This window comes from Phragmites australis, chromosome 7 (genome assembly GCF_958298935.1).
Source record: "Phragmites australis chromosome 7, lpPhrAust1.1, whole genome shotgun sequence".
Classification (NCBI taxonomy): domain Eukaryota; kingdom Viridiplantae; phylum Streptophyta; class Magnoliopsida; order Poales; family Poaceae; genus Phragmites; species Phragmites australis.
Genome location: NC_084927.1, coordinates 31,695,329 through 31,716,357, shown reverse-complemented (window position 1 = coordinate 31,716,357; position 21,029 = coordinate 31,695,329). Strand labels below are relative to the sequence as shown.

At 41.0% G+C, this 21,029-nt stretch overlaps 1 protein-coding gene, 1 non-coding gene and 1 pseudogene across 2 annotated transcripts; 2 read left to right on the top strand and 1 right to left on the bottom strand.

The window, feature by feature from the left end:
• The first annotated feature begins 1,532 nt into the window (after positions 1-1,532).
• On the top strand, positions 1,533-3,318 carry LOC133924769 (amino acid transporter AVT3C-like). The gene has a single exon (XM_062370465.1). It carries the CDS (start codon positions 1,661-1,663, stop codon positions 2,930-2,932), a length of 1,272 nt encoding a protein of 423 aa, XP_062226449.1. The 5' UTR covers positions 1,533-1,660; the 3' UTR covers positions 2,933-3,318.
• Positions 3,319-7,177: 3,859 nt separating this feature from the next.
• On the top strand, positions 7,178-20,999 carry LOC133924767 (uncharacterized; annotated as a pseudogene).
• TRNAT-CGU (transfer RNA threonine (anticodon CGU)) lies at positions 9,777-9,848 on the bottom strand. The gene has a single exon. It is a non-coding gene; the product is annotated as a tRNA-Thr (tRNA).
• Positions 21,000-21,029: the final 30 nt, after the last annotated feature.

The window sequence follows — 21,029 nt, the reverse complement described above, 5'->3', positions numbered from 1 at the left end:
AAGACCACTTAGACTATGAACCACACTGATCTGGCAAAACGATAATAAAAAAAGATATACTTAATGGTCTCTTTCTACGACAAAAGTAACATTTTTAACTATCTTATCATATTTTTAAAAAGGTTGTCCTTTGTTGAAAAAACTCTTTTGTGCACGTACTAAAGAAAAACTTTGATTTTTAATGGGTCCTTCAATTTTCATATCTATCTATTCTATCTGCCGCGTTATAATGAATTAGAGTGCGATATAAAGCATTTACACGAAATTTTCCATCTTGTTATAGGCGCGAAGTGCGAACTACAAAATTCTTTTTCACATATGTTGTATATGATCGCGAGTCTTTTTCCTCTCAAAACAAACGAAGAAACTCATCGTATACTAAGAATCTCAAAAGTACTTATCACCTAGTATAATATGTTAATATGCATCCCGCTAAGGCAACGTGAGAAGGGCAGACGGCAGCGTCAACGATGGCAACTTGTTGGCGGGAAACTACCTAAATGGCAGGTTAACTGCATGTAACAAGTGCATGCATCGGCGGCCCATCCCTACATCGACGTCACTGTCCCTGTCCGGTTAGCTTGGCTCATAGCAGTTGGCACGCTTTTTTTATGTACTCGCGTTCCTTTCGCAGAAGGGGAAAAAAAGTTTGGGTTCTTTCCTCTCGCTGCCGTATCATGCTGGGCAAGGACCGTATCTGGATTATTCGGCCGAGAAACATTAGAGGGTTATCTGACAAGGCGTCAAGGGCGCAAGGCTTGCTTACTTGTGTTGTGCCATGTTTGGCTACACGCGCCCGCTTCCATTGCAGCGCCCGAACAAGCTGAAGAAGTTGGCCACAACCCAGTAGGCGTGGGGAAGCCACAAAACTCGAAAAGCACTGAAGCAGCACAGTACTCCAGTGTCATAGCATGATAGCAGTGTGCTCCGTGCCATTCCACCCGAAACACCACGTGGTGCGGCCACGCCGGGAAGCAGGGCCCTCACGGCGCCCCACAGAGTGCGGAGGGACCGTTCCCGGCCGTGCCAACACCCGTACACGCATGGAATTTTTTATTGTAGTCCTTTCTACACGGTAATGTTTTAAATAGAGCACGTTTAACATTAAATTTTCAGAAACTAACTATTTTTACCAAAAAAAAATACATAGTGTGATTCACGATGTGATCGCATTAATATATATGATATGATAAAATTATGCATCATATCATATACTTTAGCGTGATAAAATAAACCACACGACAAGTCTTCTAAAAGAGACGTTAGCGTGACCACTTTATTTACATCATATATATTGACATGGCTAAGTTGTAAGTTATGATATATATTTTAGCCGATAAAAATACTAGTTCATATAAATTTACTATTCCACATGCTATTTTAAAAATATTAATTTAAAAATAATAAAATAACTCGCCACCCCTCCTGGTGAACCATGTCCACGATGTTGCCCAAAGAAAAGTCGACGGTGTCTCCGTCCTCCGATCCCACCACACCCACCTCGGGTCCTCGGCTACTTGCCTCCGGCGCTGCGCGTCTACAAAACGTGGGGGCGCCCCCAAATCCCCATTTCACGGGTACCACCTCGCCACGCCACACTCCCAAATGCTCGAGCTCATCCGTGCTTGATTGGTCTAATCCGACGGGCAAATCCTCCACCATGGGATTCGACAAGGAGGCGAGCTCCTCGTCCTCGCAGCTCGACGCGAAGCCGCTGCTGCCGCAGCACGGTGGCGGGGGCGCGGGCGCGCACCTCTCGTCGCAGCCCAAGACGTTCGCCAACGTCTTCATCGCGGTGGTCGGCTCGGGCGTGCTGGGCCTCCCCTACACCTTCTCCCGCACCGGCTGGGCGGCGGGCACGCTGCTCCTCCTCGCCGTCGCCGCGCTCACCTTCCACTGCATGATGCTCCTCGTCGCCGCCCGCCGCCGCCTCGCCAACGAGCACCCCAAGATCGCCTCTTTCGGGGACCTGGGCCACGCCGTCTACGGTGCGGCCGGGCGCCACGCCGTCGACGCCATGCTCGTGCTCAGCCAGGCCAGCTTCTGCGTCGGGTACCTCATCTTCATCTCCAACACCATGGCGCACCTCTACCCCATCGGGGCTTCATCCCCGGCCTCCCCGCTCCTCACGGCCAATGCGCTCTTCATCTGGGCCATGCTGCCGTTCCAGCTCGGACTCAACTCCATCAAGACGCTCACGCTCCTCGCGCCGCTCAGCATCTTCGCGGACGTCGTCGACCTCGGTGCCATGGGCGTCGTCCTTGGCCAGGAGGCGTCCATCTGGCTCGCCAACAAGCCCCCCGTGTTCGCCTTCGCCGGGCTGACCGAGCTCCTCTACGGGCTCGGCGTCGCCGTCTACGCCTTCGAGGGAATCGGCATGGTGCTGCCGCTGGAGGCGGAGGCCGCGGACAAGCGCAGGTTCGGCGGCACGCTCGCGCTGTCCATGGCGTTCATCGCCGTCATGTTCGGGCTGTTCGGCGCCATGGGCTACCTCGCGTTCGGTGCGGCCACGCGGGACATCATCACAACCAACCTCGGCATCGGGTGGCTCTCGGTCGCCGTGCAGCTCGGCCTCTGCATCAACCTCTTCTTCACCATGCCGGTGATGATGAACCCGGTCTACGAGGTCGCCGAGCGCCTGCTCTGCGGCAAGTGCTACGCCTGGTGGCTGCGTTGGATACTCGTCGTGGTCGTCGGGCTCATGGCGATGCTCGTGCCCAACTTCGCCGATTTCCTATCACTCGTCGGGAGCAGCGTCTGCGTCATGCTCGGGTTCGTGCTTCCCGCCGCGTTCCACCTCAAGGTGTTCGGCGCCGAGATCGGGTGGGTCGGCCTCGTCGGCGACGTGGCCGTCATCGTCATTGGGATGGCGCTTGCGGCGTCCGGGACATGGACTTCACTCGCCCAAATCTTCAGTTCTTTCAACGTGTAAGCATCGACAGTCTCATATGGATCATGTCTTGCTACTGCATTGGGAGTGCATGTTGATTTGGGCATACTTGCATTGCTTAAAAGAAATATGGGACAAATGGCATACACGATAATTGGGGGCTTGCTGAAATCTATATGCTTTTGTTCATATATAGATTCCAGTTGTTCATATATAGATTCCTGTATGATTCTTGATCTTTTACGGTTCGATGCATGTACAATACAAGAGTACCTATGTTATGTAAGATTCATTTGTTCGAGTTTGTAGTATGTTCAGGGCCTCTGTTGTGTCATGTTCTGCTAAGACCCTCGCCCTGTAACAAGTTCTTGCCAGTGGTGTAATATTGATCCTGAGTTTGTGAAAGGTTTCGGTTTATTTGGTTGTAATATCGAACGATTCATGAGGTTGACAATTGAGAGTGATAAAACAATCTAGATTCTGCTTAATGAAAACTAGCAAGTTGGTTTACGCTAATTGCATGACTAGTTTCGTTACAATATTTTATCATGATAATTTTTATTACAAATTAGTCTATTTAGTTTTTTAATTAGGTTAGTGTCATTTAGTTATAAAACATACAAAATTAGAAGAAGAAATAAAGATTATGTTAGCAGAAAAGAAAACCATTTATGCTCCAAACTAGGGATGGCAATGAATCAGGTCGGGTGAAGCAAAACCATACTTGACCCGAACCACAAAACCCGATCCACACCCGAAGTGCTAATCGGGTTAAAACGTGCCCCCGCATCCGAACCTGATGGGAACCTGAAACCTGACGGGTCCTCATCGGGTCTTATCAACACAGAGCACGTGAAGGTGTCGAGGGGCAAAGGCTGGGCGCACGCGTTGAAGGGCAGCGCGGAGGGGGCGAAGGCATGGCGCGGGCGCAGAGGGGTGGCGTGGAGGGGTCAGAGGCTTGACACGGAGGGGCGGCGCCGGGCGCGGCTGAGGAGGGCCAGCGGCGGGGAGGCCGGGGAGGAGTGCGACGACAGGGAGGAGGGGCTGTGGCGGAGAGGTCGAGGAGGCGGGGCCGGGCGGGGAGGCTAGGGAGGAGGGTGACGGTGGGGAGACAGGGTGACGGGGCGGCGGAAGGGAGGTCGGGGAGGGGCGCCGATGCCGCGGTGGAGAGGTGAGGTGGCGAGGAGGCCAGGGAGGGGCGGCGGCAGAGCTAAGAGGCCGTGGAGGTGAGGCCGCGCGGGGAGGTCGGGGAGGCGGACTGAGCCGCCCGTCGTCGCCTTTGGTAGAGAGAGAGGGAGGGAGAGAGAGAGAGCTTAGAGAGGAGAGAAGAGAAGAGAGACGAGAGAGTGAGGGAGACCGGGTGAGAGAAAGAAGAGAGGGAGATGGGTCGGATGCCCACGGGTCACCCACAGGGTCAAGAAGAAATTCGAACCCGACCCGTTACAGTGTCGGATAATCGACCCGTCAGACCCGTGGGCGGGATTTCGCACCCAAACCTGTACTGCTAGGTGCAAAACCTGCGGAGACCTTAACCTACAAGTCTAGTTGCCATCCCCACTCCAAACTTATACTTGAATCGAATATACTCCAAATTTATACTTGAATCGAATATACGTATTAGTTTGATTCGTATACGTTTTGATCAATTGTTAAAATCATACGTTATGTATAGACAGCTCAACTAAAACTAGAATATGTTTGATTTACCTGTGTGTTGTGCCTTGTCAGATGTCTGCTTGATGTGATAACCTTGAGCTATACGGTGTTTCTTAATCTATTATCTTACTAAGAATTTTTCATCATTTTTCATTATAAATTTTAGCTATTGATTAATTACTCCTTCTGATTTTAAATACTTGACGCTTTTACCAAATCCAATCAAACTTTTAAAATTGACTGTTAATAGCCTTCAAAATATTTAGTTTGAAAATATAAAAATCATACGTGTAGATTTGTCTTAAAAAAATACTTTTATAATATTATATTTTTATTTGATATTATAACTATATTTTGGAATCTATTGACATTTAAAATTTTAAAAGTTTGACTAGAAGTTAATCAAGCGTCGAATGTTTAAAACCGGAGAGTATATTTTAAATGATCTCTTTATTTAGGTATTTGATTTTTATAATAAATTTATTTTCCTATAAGATTATATTTGATATGGATCCTTATTTTTCTATTATAACCTAATGTTAATTATTATTAATTTTATTTTTTGACTCTTTATTTATATATTTTGCTTTATAAACCGTATAAAAATTAAACTGCTAATTTTTTATAAATTTTAATTCCAAATTTAAATATTTATTAATCGAATTTGGTTTAGCATCTTTGCCCTGGCAAGACGAGAGTGACATGTTGGAAGTATCATGGGATGCAATTCAATGTCCATCCAATGGAACGAGTTCCATAAGCTAGTCTAGGGTATGTTTAATAGAGCATTTTCTGATCTAATTTTTTTTAAGTATATGATTCTCAGAAGGAAGGAAGTGATTTTATGATTGAAAGTGAATCTTAAAATAAAATATATGGAGGAGATGATTCTGTGCGAAAAGTGAATCAGGAGAAGTTATTTTTTTCAGCTTCCTAACTTTTAATCATTTAAAAAATCACTCTCACAGATTTCACTCAAGGAGCTAAAAACTAAAAAAACTAAAAACTAAAAACTATTATTTAGCAAAGTTTCTCTAATTCCAATCAGAAAACTACTCTAAAAGTTCTGCTAAATAGTATACCCGTACTCATGTTTCTCCCATGAGCTCATTGGCTCATGTTTCTCTCATGGAGCTCATTGCCTCGTCCCATGACGAGGATGTATGGCTAGCACTTTTTGCTCTGAAGCTGCGTGTCCTCTCGATGGGTTTTATCCATCTTTGATCTCAACCATGTTGTCGGTTATCCGTTGGTCCATATTCTTCCATGGAATCGCGTCTGTCTTCAGCATGCAAAGCTAATCTATCAGAAGTTCGAACAGAGAATTATTATCCGTCACGATACGGTACACGCGCAGCCGCATATCACGATGGCAGAACACTGCACGAGCTCCGGCTGGGCGGACCTCCCCGATGGAGTACGAGGATTGGTTCAGTTGATGTATTGTATTGGGTTTTTGGGTGAAATATATAGATTATATATGGTTTAGACATTAGGTAACTTTAAGATAATAACCGAATTTTTATGTATCCTATATCATCTGCTCTAATATCTTTGTAGTCATAGCTGGAGTGTCACAGACGATAAAACTAGAGAGATCATGTATATCGATCTCCCCGAGACACGTAGTGTGGAAGCTGGTGGTGGTTAGAATTTGTAGCTTAGTATTAGAACCTAAACTCGTGATACCATGATAGAGTCTGATGATTGGTTAATATGGTCAATATATTGCATTCGGCACTCACTGTTTACTGATGTGATCGACTACGGCATGCCACAATTGCTTGCTAAATTAGCAGATCCTACATGTCTTTTGAGCTCTTTCTCTTAGAAGCTACCGATCTGACACGAGTTAAATTTTTAGGAGCGAAAAATTAGCGTTGGTGGAGGTTGGTGTGACACCATTTAGATGTTGGCCACATTAGCAAACCGTGAGGGCAGAAATATGTAAGGATGACACGTTGATCCATCTTGTTAGATCTGTTCACAGTAATCGAAGTGTAGTTTTATCATAGTTAAACTAAAAGAAGTATAGTTTTATGATAAAGTGATATAAAGTAAGTGTGATTTTGCAAAATAATAGGTGAAATGTATAATTTTGTGATAGCTAAATAAAAAAAGTGTAATTTTATGATAAATAACGTAAAATAAATGTGATTTTATAAAATAAGAAGAAAGATATAATTTATAATAATTAAATTAAAAGAGGGTAGTTTTGTGATATTCACTAATTTCTCTGTCAACTGGTAGCGTCAGAGGTGACGCCAAGTACCCGTATCTGATTGCGCTGTGTCGCTGGTTCCCACACTGAACACCGGATGTGAGCTATATGCACGTACATACTAATTCTACAACTACATATAACTTAAAGAAAGCGTTCATCTGGAGATCATCAGAATCTATTAAGAATCTCGTAGACGACGAGCACATCGTAGTCCCTTCTGTAGCACCACGCTGAAGAAGCTGAAAAAATTCAAAATAAATCGGAACCCAGGTGCGTCACCCAAGCATCGAGCCCGCCCTTCGGCACCAACCATATTCCTTTTATTTCGTTCACTTCCTGATTTCTTTTTCTGTTTCTATTCCCTTTATTTTCTTTTACCTCTAACAGTTTTCCTTTGAGAGACGCCACGCCATCTCTCTTCCCCCCGCTTTGCCTTGCCTTCGTCGGTTTCGTTTCCCGGTCTCCTCCTCGATCTCGTCCTTAACAAGAAGTTGGTAACTGCTGCCTGCTTCTTCTAGTACTGAAGTCACCGATCTTGGCCTGTTTCGATCGGTTTGGTTGGGGTGCTTTGCTGCGTTTGCCTTCGTCTTCGTCTACTCCGCGGATCGGCCGGCCATGTTCGTCAAGAAGCTCGTCGAGAAGGCTTCCAAGAAGGTACGGTGACTACGGCCCCTATTCTCCCCCCAATCTGTGCCCTCTCGGTTTCCACTTCGCCTTCCCCTTTCAGGTTCTGTTCTTGGTTGATGTAGTGTGGTGCTGTGGAGTGTGTAGATGACAACTCTGCAGAACATGCAGGTGAAATTTGGGGTTCGAAAGGAATTCTAGAGTGGCCATTCTGATTAAATTTGCTCACACATAATTCTCGAAATTTTTAGGCATAAAAATCGATTCTTTAAATTGTCACCTTCGGTCATTCTTCTTTAAGCATTTCCCCACTGGGAACAAGAAAAGAAGGTTGCTTCGTAGAAGCCATAGATAAGCTTTCGTTCGAAACCCTGTTCAAATTTCAAACATATTCGAAAATGTCAGAGAACGCAAAGGAAATTAAGGCGGCACGCGTAGACCATGTTATCTCATTAATGTCAATTGCTAGTATATTAATGGGTGATTCCCAGCAGAAATGATTCTTACATGTGGTGAAAGTGAAGCTAAAAAGCTGAGCTGCATGAACAAAACGTTGAGTACAAGCATGATCTTTTGTTAAAGGCGATCGAGATGGATAAGAATTTGCATTGACGCGGTCAGATATAGAGTACATGGATTAGTATAATACCGAGGGTTTAGATAAAAAATATCTGGCCGGTTCTCCGAGATCAACGAGATTCGCTTATTCCAATGCTGGGTTCAACGTATCGCACGCTGGCTTTGCATCGAGTTGCATTTGGCCATCTTTGCTTCCAGAGCGGGCGAAGCTGCAAGAAAACTGATGGAAGTGTGCACATATATAATTCTAAAATAATACTGTTAATTTTCGCTGTTTTATTAAAAAAATTCTAGCCTTGTGCCTGTGCATTCACCTGCTCAATTTGGCTTAGCCACTGTTTGCTTTGGCTTGGCCTCTACCGATATGTACCAGCTGTTTACATCATGCATGCATGGCTGGATCCGTTTACCTCTCTTTCGCAATGTTTATTTATGGTCATCATTACATACAGAAATCGAGTGAAAAAATACATAAAGATGACCATATTACCCCTAATCAATGCAATAATGAGAGTAAGTAACTCACTAATATTAGAGTAAATACATATATACACTCAAGAGTATAACAGAAAAATGAACCATAAAGCATCATTAGTTACCATAATGAATAAATAATTTAAGATAGATATTTTCGAAATTATAAACAAATATTGTAAAATAAAGGGAGTAGTGAAGTAATTAACGAGAAAGAGAGCAGTTATGTAATGACAGTGACATGGAGACTAGTGCAAGGCAGGTGGAGTGGAGTTTTTTTTTTTTTGATTCCTCAGATCTAGGGGACAAGTTGTAGTATCTGAACGAACGTCCGAACATAACGCACACTACACACACCAACACACCCCTAGAACGCACGCTAGAACTAGAACCTATACCAACCCACGTCTAACAGAGATTCACGAAGATTCCAGCTCCGCTAGCGACGGGCGCGTCGCCTCCCCTTGTAGTCCATAGACGCCTGAGAATACCTGCAAATTTATTTTTGGGAATAAATCTCGGTGAGACACCCGAGTCCGATCCCAGGGATCGAACTCGGGTGGGGAGCGCTCCACCGGAGCAAGCTTCCACCGGGCTACGAGCCCGTTCTCAGGTGGAGTGGAGTTGCTGGTCAGGAGACCAGGGCGGGTCGGCGCCGTTCGTGCCACGTAATCGGTTTTTTTTTTCATTCATTTATCCCTTTGGTAATCATTACATTGAAGTTCTTGCTGACTCTTCACCATTGCAGTCTGATGCATTCTCGTGCCAACTATAGCACACGGATGGAAGATCGTTTAGTACACAACTAGCACGCTAATAGTGTGGCTCTTTGTAATTTTTTTTGTCGCAATACCCTTTGATTATTTGTATTACATGAACTCAATTAGCGTGTGCCAGCCTCTTTTCAATTTTTGATTATTTGTATTATACAGGAACTCTTTATTTATGCATTTAATTTTTATAATAATTTTTTCTAAGACTATATTTGATAGGATCATTCTTTTTTCTATTCTAACTCTAATTTCACCTATTGTTTATTTTATTTTATTTAGATTTTTTATTTAGATTTTTTATTTTCCAAACTGTAGGAAAATCAAGCCGCTATATTTTCATAATTTTAATTCTGAATTTAATTATTTATTAAGCATATTTGATATAGATTTGTTTGGTTTAATATAAACTGTTATAGATTTATAACAATAAGTAGACTAGATTACTATTTTTTATTAACGTGATAATTTTCGTGACTTTATTGTAAATGTAGTGACTTTTTTAACACTAAAAAAATAATATAATAGAAGAGGTACTCCAAAAGTACGAGGACAGTTAAGCTCCCGGCGAGGATCGAACTCGCGACCTTTCGCTTACGAAGCGAACGCACTACCACTATGCTACGGAAGCAACTGTTGCAACTTCTCTGAAATGTACTTTGTTAAACGCAGCAACACATCGGCAGCATCAGTAGCCTGCGTGCGGAGGACGTGAGCCCGCGGCTGGCCTTCCACTACGGCGTCCCCGCCGACGCCGCCCTCCTCGCCTACGACCCCGTCCTCCATGTCCTCGCCGTCGCTACCAGGTAACAACGCAGCTACCTCCTCGCTCCCTCCGGCTTCCAGTTCCTTCGAGCTCTTCCGACTCTTCCACCGTCACTGACACGCTCTGCTGCTCGCGCTTGCTCTTGCAGGAATGGCCAGATCAAGCTGTTTGGCTGGGACAACACGCAGGCGCTGCTCCTGTCCCCCGCCCCACTCCCCTCCAGGTTCATGCGGGTACCGTCTCCAATTCCATTGCTTAATTTGTGTGCCGAATGCCGCACTGCAAGATTTGGTTGCGACTCACCCCGCTGTTCCGTTTCAGTTTGCCGAGAGCCAAGGGGTTCTCCTCAATGTCAACGCCCAGAACCAGATCGAGGCAAGTTTTTTTTTTTTTGGTACACGGAGTATATTTGACACTCTCATTTCCATGTGTTTGTTAATCGGGAAGGCATCGTGTGTGAAGGTTTGGGACATTGACACAAAGAAGCCGTGTTACTTGCACCCGTTTGAGAAGGAAGTCACTGCGATCTTTGTGCTACAGAAGAGCTTCTATATGTGAGTAATGATTACTGAGTATATGAATCTGGAAGGGTTTAGTTCTCTAATGAGAATTTTGTGCTTGGCAGATACGTAGGAGAAAGTTCTGGATGTGTGTCCGTGTTGAAGGTTGACTTGGCTCAGATATGCCTAGTAGACATGCCATACTGGATTCCTTTTACTGAATCTTATGGTATGCTACTATGCTGTTGCTACACTAGAGATATAGATTTAATGTGGTGCATTCCCAACTTTGTCAATCCGTGTCTCAAGTTTTTTTTTTTCAGTATGTGGGTACTCTCCAGATATTGGTTTTCAATTTTCAGAAACCAACTTTACAATAGAGAATTATAATTATTCCAATAAAAGCGGCCATAAATTGAAGCGGAACATCAAATTTACACTCTTTTTTTTTTTGCTGAAGGTTCTAATTATTCCAATAAAAGCATCCATAAATTGAAGTGGAACATCAAATTTAGACTCTCTCTCTCTCTCTCTCTCTTTTGGCTGAAGGTTCTGCAGCCAATGTTGGTAATGAGATAGAAGCCGTATTTGTATCGCCACAGCCTTTGGCTGAATATAATAGGTTGGTCTCTTACTAATAGTCTGCTATATCTCCTAATTTAGTATTATAAATTGCATCTGTATCACTGTTTTTCTAAGAACTCCAGTAGGAGAATCCCCTACTGCGAAGCATATGTATCACTGTTGGTCTCACAAGGCACTATTTGTAGACATAGAAAAGTCTCATTAAGGTCCACTCTTCTTCTCAGGGTGCTCATCATCTTCAGAGATGGAGTTATGACTTTGTGGGATATTAAAGCAAGCAAAGCGGTGTCCATATCTGGTAAACCTATGCAACACCAATCACACCAGGAGGCTAAAACTGTAACATCCGCATGCTGGGTTTGTGCCAAGGGAAGCAAAATTGCCATAGGATATGACAGTGGTGATTTATACATTTGGGCCATTCCTGAGGTTTCAACAGCAGAAAAGTCCTCATCTATGGGCAGTCAGAATCTACCTCTTCAGAGGCTAAACCTAGGATACAAGCTAGACAGGTTGCCAATAGTATCTTTGCGATGGGTCGCTAGCGATGGAAAGGCTGGTTGTTTGTATATCAATGGGTTCAACGATTATGGGCAGCTATTGCAGGTGGAAACACTGAATATCTTTTAGCAAAAGAAACACTGAACTATTGTTCACATAGTAGTTTCTAGCTTGTTCACTGCCATAAATTTCAATTGCCATGTTATTTTCCTCCCTGTGCATTGTTTTCTTATATTACATTTGAGTATTTTTTTGGAAAACAGGGCTTTTTATTAGGCCCCGACTTCTGAAGAAGTCAATTACATTTGAGTAATTAGAAGTTGCATCATGGTCAAGTGATGATTTTTTTTTAATGAGAAATATCGGTAAAAGAATTATCAATGGTCAAAAAAGATACTAATTTTGTTTATTTTACGGAGTTACATTTTAAATTGATAGTGTGCCTTATAACTTGTAAGGTTTGCTTCTTAATATAACAATTCAGGGCTTTAGGAACCAATACAGACCAATTTGGACCGGATGGTCTACTGGTTTTAAAACAGGCTAGTCTTCAAACAGAAATGTATGGAAAAGTAATTGCTAAGATAGACAGACCAGGATTTTTTTTGGAAACGGGAGACAAAGAAATTTTTGTTATTTTCCAGAAACATATGAAAGTTGCCACCTTCTGTACATGGTTGGGGCTCCCTGTAAAATATTGTGATGGCTTACACGGATAATGTATCTCAACTATGGAAAAACATTTTGGTCGATTTTCGGTTCTATCAGTCACCCCCAATATTTGGTTTATCGGCCGAAATTATTCAAATTTGACTGAAATTATTCAAATTTTGGTCAAATTTTTGACCGAAATTGGACCGAAAATTTCTGATTTTCGGTAAATTTTCGGTTTTATCGGTCTTACCGGTGCCCTTCGAATTTTTGAAAAAAATCCGAATTTTTTTCCATGATCTCAACTGTTTCTATTCAGTAAGTACTGCATCTTTGTTCAACCTGACGTTTGGTGTTTTATGAACAGGTTCTAATTCTGAATGAAGAGAGTGAATCACGGATTGTAAAGATGGTGTTGCCTCTCACTGAATCTTGCCAAGTAATCGAACTTGTTACAGGGCTTAGTGACCCAAATAAGCACAGACAAAGTGCTCTTGTTCTCTTGTTGAAATCTGGTCAGATCTGTTTATATGATGATTCAGAAATTGAGCGCTACCTCCTTCACTCGCAGTCTAGATCATCACCAACACTTCCAAATCATTCATCTGTGAAGCTACCTTATGGTGATTCGGGCATCAGTGTTGCCAAGTTTTATACAAGTAGCCCTGCAGCCCTAGCTTCGTTGGATGAGGCATGTGTATATTTGTAATTATTTCTTGCAAACAAACTTTGAACTCTTTGATCAGACAGCTTCATCTTTCAATAACGGGCAGGATTATTTTTCATTAGCCGCCAAACATCCATGGTTGTTTTCACTGAAGGATAAAGGTCAGACCTCAACAAGTCTTACAAACATTCATAAGACCCGGAACCTCTATATAACTGGACATCTTGATGGGACCATAAACTTTTGGGATGCATCATGTCCTCTTTTGCTGCAGATTTTTACAATAAAGCAGCAGGTAGCTTCAAATCACAGTTATTTTGCTGAGCTTTTCATAGTTATGCATTTGCATACGAACTAATTGACCTCTTCATTCTAGTAACTACTCCTTGATAATTATGCAGAATGAAGATAATACATCAAGTGGCAACCCTATCACATCCTTACAATTCGATATATCCTCCAGTATTCTTATATCTTTTTTTTTGAAAGGGGTAAACTCAGCAGGGAGGCCCCTACTGAGAAGTATATTAAAAGATAAAAATAAGTAAGACTATACAAAACTTAAAAGAGGGTGGAAACTCCGAGGCAGGGGAAAAGAGAGGCCAGTAGGTCACTAACAGAAGAGATTTAACTAGGGCAAACTGAGATTGTCCATTCTAGAAGCTCAGTTCTTAAATCTTCCTTGATTCTATTAGCCTGAAGTAGAACTTCATCAGCAAAGGTTTTTTTCCAAGAGTTAAGAGAAGGCTGCTTTTGATCAAAGATCATATTATTTCTTTGCTTCCAGATTCCCCAAGCAGCTATTATGAAGATTTCCATAAATAAAGGCTTGTTGAAACTTTGTCTGACATTTTGTATCATACTGAAGAATGGCAGAGTGCGAGTCCATTTCAGACCAATTGATTCCCAGCAAGATTAACTGAAGTTGCATTCAAAAAACAAGTGGAAAGTTGTTTCCTCCAGCTGACGTCTGCAGAGGACACAGGAGTAGTTGTTTCCCTCAATTTTGAAATTTTTTCTTCTGAGTAGGTTTCTTGTGTTCAATCTGTTCATTAGTAATAGCCAAATAAACACTCTGAGTTTGTTACAGCATTTGGATTGCCATATCCATAGGAATGGCTGAGTTGGGCTTATGTACTTGTAAGGCAGATTGTAACAACGTTTTGATGAATATATAGAAGAACCCAAAATATATTGTCATTTATCTTTATTATCTCTTTCTGATTGAGTCTGTATTCCTTGAAGAATGTCCTGCAATTACAAATATTCTTCATGGGCTTGCATGGTTAAAGGGATGTGAAATTGTTACCCTATTGATGGATTGGCCAAGAACTTTGCCACTGAAATTGATTTGTCTTTGGCAAATGAGAACAACCTTGGGAATTTATCCTGAAGCAAGTGACCATTCCAGTGGTCCGTCCAAAAAAGAATTGTTTTGCCATCTCCAACAGAGCAGGTGGCAATGTCTCTGAAAATATCACACAATCTCATGACATCTTTCCACCAAAATGAGCCTTTTTCAGGAATTGCATGGGGAATTTTCCCATTAGAGTAGTATGTAGTCCATATCAACCTTACCCAAGGAACTTGTTTTTGATTATAGAATTTATCCAAATGCTTAAGAAGCAGTGCTTTGTTCTGGTTTCTGAGATTGATCACCCCTAGTCCTCCCTTGTCTTTAGGTTTACTCACCCTTTTCCATGCCACTAGAGGTTTATTTTTTGCATTAATGTCTGATCCCCTTCAAAGGCAGTGTTTTCTGGCTCTATCAATGTATTCCATGACCGCGGCAGGAATTTGTAGGGTGCACATCATATAGGTTGGTAGAGAGGATAAAACTGAGTTTACAAGTTGCAATCTACCAGCTTGAGTCAGCATACAAGAAGTTGATGTCAGCCTTCTCTCTGTTTTGCACATAAATGAAGCATAGTGTTCAATTCTCGGCTTTGTTGTTCCTAAAGGGAGTCCCAGATAAGTGAAGGGCATTTGCCCAATTTGACATCCAAAAACCCCTGCAAGCTGCTCAACTTTCTTTGCTGACACATTTATAGGCACCATACAGGATTTGTTGAAGTTTACCTTTAACCCAGTCGATTGAAAAAATGTTTCAAGAATCCCTTTAAGGCAAAAAAGTTCCTTTCGAGATGCTTTCATGAAAAGGATTGTGTCATCAGCATATTGAATTATTAGGAAATCCTCAGTGTAAGATTGGGATTGGCAAGCTAAGAATTCCCAATGTTCTTGCTTTATTGATTATGTACTGAAGTAGCTCAACAGCTAACACGAATAATAAGGGAGATAAAGGATCTCCTTGTCTCACTCCTCTTTTGCAATGGAAAAAATTACCAGGAACATTATTGAGCAATATAGCTGAAGTGCCAGAGCCAAGAATTTTTCCAATCCAACTGATCCATAAGTCATCAAAACCCAGATGCTTTAGCATATTCAGAATAGTGTTGTGCTCAATAGTGTCAAAAGCCTTTTCAAAGTCTAGCTTTAAAACCACAATTTCTTTTTTAGAATGCTGGCACTGGTATATGTACTCAAAGGCCCAAGCTAAACAATCTTGTATGGTTCTTGTTTTGATGAAACCATATTGATTGTCATGGATTATATCTGTGATGATGCCTTGCAATATGTTTGCCAAGAGCTTTGTGAGAATTTTCAAAACACAGTTCAGTAAAGAAATTGGCCTAAAGTCATTGACTCCAGTTGGATTACTGTTCTTTGGGACCAAAATAATGAATGAGCTATTGATGACACACAGGTCTAGTAAGCCACTAAAGAAATCATCACATAAAGCATAGAAATGGTATTCTTATATCTGGAGATAGGAGTGGAATGGTAAGCTATTCCATGGCCACAAGGTGGCTTCTAGCTTCCGTGTTTGATACACTTGCAATGCAGTGAAACTTCTTTCCTCTTACTTCTAGGTCCGAGTAATCACATTCAAAAAGGACTCCAGTGATAGCATATTCTCCTTTTTACACGGTATTGATTTACTCACACTCTTGCTAAAACCAAGTTGGTGCTAAGCCCCTACTGTAGACTTTTCTATTATAAATGAATAAAGAGAGCAAAAAAAAAAAAAAAGCAGAAAAGGAGAGCTGAACAAGCTAACTGAAAACTAAAAGGATGCCAGAGGAAGGAATGAGGGATGGAAGAGCGCTATACAAGAGAGTTAATCCAAGATGAAAAAACTAAATTGAGAGAACCCTTCATTCTGTGAAGCTGATGATACTATGTAGTTATGTGCTGCTTGTGTGAAAGAGTTTGCAATACAATGTCTATTCTGTCATTGTGAAATGCTGACCTTTACCAGTAGATATGTACTTGTTCAATTGAATTTGTAGAAATTGGAAACTAATGGATCGTGGGCATTATGTTATTGTCTTTTCTGAGGGGCAGGTTTTCGAGCCTAATATCAGGGTGTTTTTTTCCTTCATAGCATGACTTTTTGGCTTGTGCTGGTAGAGTTCTACATGATTGTAATTATCAACTTTATTTGTAGGGTGACAATATCTCATGCCTCCCGTTTAAAAATAAAGAGTATTGTACCAATTATCCTTTTGAACTTATTGATATTAGTATGGAAGAGATAATGTGGGGGCTGTCCTGCACTTTTTTTCCTCAAAAGGAAAGGAAGACTCTGTAATGGATTTTTGGCAGTTCTTGATCTTATCATATGGATGGAGTATCTTTCTTCATGACATTTTTAAATCTATGATTTTTCAAGTTTTTATATGCCATATCTTTACACGATCACATTAACTCAACAGCAAAGCAAGGGGATAACTACAATGTCAAAAGTATAAAGCTCAAAGGAGCTGTAACCACAACGTCTTTTATCTCTAAATCGAAGCATTTTGCTGCTGGAACCGAAAAAGGAATTGTAAGTAATCTGTGGTTCATACAAAATATTATACATTTTTTTCCGTGTCTGTTAATCCCTAGCCACTATTTAGTCAACTAGTTGAATAGCTGCGAGATTGCACCGCTAGATTTGAAAGTACAGTTGTGTTCGCTACATACTCCAACATTAATGAATGAAACTTGTTTTCTCTCGATTAATAAGATAATTTCTATGATTTTATTTTTTTCTAGTATTTTTCTTATATAAAGATTATGGTACCTTGAATCCTTGTTTTTAACTTTTTATATACATAGATAAAGTGACCTCCGTTGTCTCACCAACATGTTTGTGTCACAGTTTCCAAAGACAGCATAACTGGTTTGTCTACAAGAATCAAAACTACCAAATACCAGTAGTGGTTGCTATGGTAGCTCACTGAAAGGTAGCAAAATTAAATGGTTATAAACAAGATTAACAAATTATATTTAAAAGAGTAACAGTAGAGTCTCATGACTGCTACAAAAAATTCTTATCTTTCATGGCATATGAGAACCGAGCGATACCTCGGTTGGTAGAGCCTCCAGTTGAGAGACCGCCCACTCGTGCTCAACCCGTGTGCCCGCAGATCGTGTGAGTACCTCCCTAAAGGGTTTGATGCTCCTCTCTCTTAAGACAAAGCCAGATGGACGTCTTCTCCCTGTGGTCGAGATTTTTTTCGTGGCATACATCGATAAATGACATGGATATCAATACGTAGAGCTAAAAAGAATGATATATTTCAGGTATACATATCATGAGTTTTAAATCCTTTATATGTGGCTCAGATTTGTTAAGCTCAATATCTTGTCCCTGTGGTAAAAGCAAACAAAGTGCTATAATGTCCCCAAATTCATATTCAGGTATCAGTTATCAACATAGACGATGCTACTATCTTATATCAAAAACAGTTCGAGTACCGGCTATCTGGTGGCATTGCCTCTTTACAATTTGAAACCTATAGCCGTAATGGATATGACAATGACATTTTGATAATAGCCATGGAAGATTCATCTATTTTTATTCTCGAAGAAGAAACTGGAAAACTTTTGAACACCAACCCAGTTCAGACAAAAAAACCATCTAAAGCCCGTCTGCTGCAGATATTGGGTGAGCTAAATGGCCTTGCGCACTTATCAATTTATTTCATTACCGAAATTAATTATAGTACTATCATACTATTATGTCATTCTAAAAAGACCTGTAATGTGATTGTGTGTGACAGAGTTATCGCCAGATGACGCATCGGTTTCAGATAACCAAGATACAGTATCAAATAAATCATTGTTGTTGCTTTGCACTGAAAATGCAATCCACTTATTTTCCTTGAGCCAGGCAATTCAGGTATTTGTATTTGTAATTATCTATCATTTTTTTTTTTACTTTCATGTGAGTTGCTTTTGTTCATTATGGTGTTATCCTCCATTCAGGGAACAAAGAAGATAATCAATAAGAAGAAATTAAACAGTACTTGTTGTTTCGCGTCTCTTATCCATAGTTCTTCCGAAATTGGACTTGTACTAGTCTTCTCCAATGGGAAAATTGAACTAAGGTAAGGCAACGGTTGAGTTGAAACTTCAATACGTTTGAGGCTATCAAAATGACATCAATGTGCATATGTTTCTCTTGTGAAACTGCAGATCCCTGCCACATTTATCCTTGTTGAAGGAGGCCTCATTACGAGGTTTTGTATACTCAAGAAACTTGAATTCAACTAGTTCCATAACATCTTCATCTGATGGAGAAATCATCTTGGTATGTACTGCACCATCCTTTTCTCAAACTCTTCATTTTTTGAAAGACATTATCTGATTTCATCTATAAATAATATATATATATTTAAAAACAATCTATTCAATTGTACAGGTTAGTGGAGAAGAGGCCTATTTTTTCTCTACACTCCGTCAGAATGACATCTACAGGTATGTTAGCAATGTGTCTCATGGTTAGTATGTAATTTTGAAAAGGATGACCATGTAGAGAAGTTCATGTGCTGTCCCGAAAGTTCTGACATTAGAGTTTAGCAATTTTTTGCAACAGAGACCCATGGGTTCATGATAAAGCTCCTGCTCTAGTTGCCAATGCATGCCTCAATGATTTCATTTTTAAATTCTAGAGCTGAACCTAGATGCAACTCCTCTTAGTTATTCTTTCAGATTGCTCATAATTATCTGAGTACTATGGTTTGTATACAGGTACATAGACAGCATTAACACAGTATACAGAAAAGACAACTCACCCAGGGAAGACTCTTCCTATGTAGTGAAGTCGCCTAAAGAAAAGAAAAAGGTAATTAACTGATCACAGAATAACTGGAAGCCATCTATGTATGTTTTCTGACAATGGAAGTTTGGAACTCAACAGGGCCTGTTTGGAATGATTATGAAAGATACTAAAGGAAGCAAGGCAAAACATAGTGATGTAAGTGGCAATGAACTGCGTATTGCAACGACTTCTGAAGAGCCGACTTCAATATTTTCATCAGCCAACTTCACTCCATCTGAGAAAAGGAACAGTTCACTAAAAGATGATGAAAATATCGAGCTGGACATAGGTATATGCTATCGTTTTGCTTTTACTTGTGCAACAGTCTAGGTATACTTATGGTTATATGTTTCTCTGTAAAGATGATATCGACATTGACGACAACACACAGAAGCAGAAAGGACCACATTTCCCAGGTCTAAGCAAAGAGAAAATCAGCAAGGGATTCCAAACCCTCAGAGGTTAGTAAAGTATAATAATAAGGTGGTCATAAATTTCTAATCCACTGTGACTTCGTTAAATTGGATTCTGATTCAACTATATGAAAATGTGTTAATGTCATTTATGGATATTCAGGAAAGTTGAAGCCCAGGACAGAAGAAAAGGTGAATTCGGGAAATAAAAAACCTGAAGATGAAACAGCAATGAGCCAAGTTGACCAGATAAAGATGAAGTATGGATATGCAACAAATGATGTGAGTTAAAAGCACAAGTAAATCATCAACATTATGAATTGCAAGACAATACCATTACAAGTTTTTGACTTAACTGATTAATCATAGAACTCATACTGATGAGCTAAATTTTATTACCAAAACATCAACTTATTTAGTGGCAATTGATGAGCATAGGCAGTAAATCATATGACCCATGCATAGAATAATGCATAATATAATTAGCAGCCACCTTTGATTACCATTTGCCAATATTTTTTCATGTTTATATGAACAGGACTCAACCAGCGTTCCAAAAATGATCGGGAGCAAGCTGCAGGAGAACATGAAAAAGTTGGAGGTTAAAATGCTTACACTTCCTTAACCCCCCCCCCCCCTCTCCCGGCTGTAGTTTTCTTGTAATATAAGGCCGAACTGCATTGCACACTTCGGAAAATAGGCTTCACAAGGTGCTTAATAAGAGATACACTAGTAATACTACTGTTTACTGTTGCCGTTCCTGTTACCATGACGTTCTGAACAGGAGCTGTCTCAGTTTGAACTCCTTGTTATTGATACTAATTCATTCCCAGTTCCATATTTCTGTCAACAAAAAGCCCCAAGAGGAAAAATCGTGCATAAATTTACAATACACGCAATTGGCAGACGGTTAACATGTACCAATGTTCTTTCTGCAGCGCATTAACCTTCGGGCTGTAGATATGGCAAATGGTGCTCAGTCATTCTCGGCAATGGCAAAAGAGCTACTCTCGGACTACAAAGAACGAGAAGGGTACATCGTAGAAATGTCAGTACATATACCAATGTTGTAAAGTTCTTCAATATTTTTGCATCCCAACTATGGACGATCGTGCTGTTTACTGCCGTAGTCAAATTCCCTTCCACTACATACACGTAGCTTTACATCCAAACAGTTGTTGTAAATAATGGATCGAGGGTCATAGCAGGAACTTTACATTGCAAGTTATTTTCACCGCGGCAATTTTGATTGTATAGCACTTATATTTGTATCTAATGAAGATAATACAAAAATCTTCATGTAGCTCTCAAGAGTAACGCGACCATGCATATCGGCTTAGTTTATTTCAACGGCACCTAGTACCCTTCGCTCTGATTCAGTGCTGAACGTCTAAAGACTACACAATTTAAAAGCAGCTGAATTGAAGCACCTTAAAATGAATACACATGACGGATGCACCATAAGATGAATCAGTTAATAGCGGGAGACAATCACAGTATGCAGTGAAACATCTCGAGAATAAATAGTCTGAATGTATCACCAGACTGATCGTGGAAAGCACCACAAGATCTAAT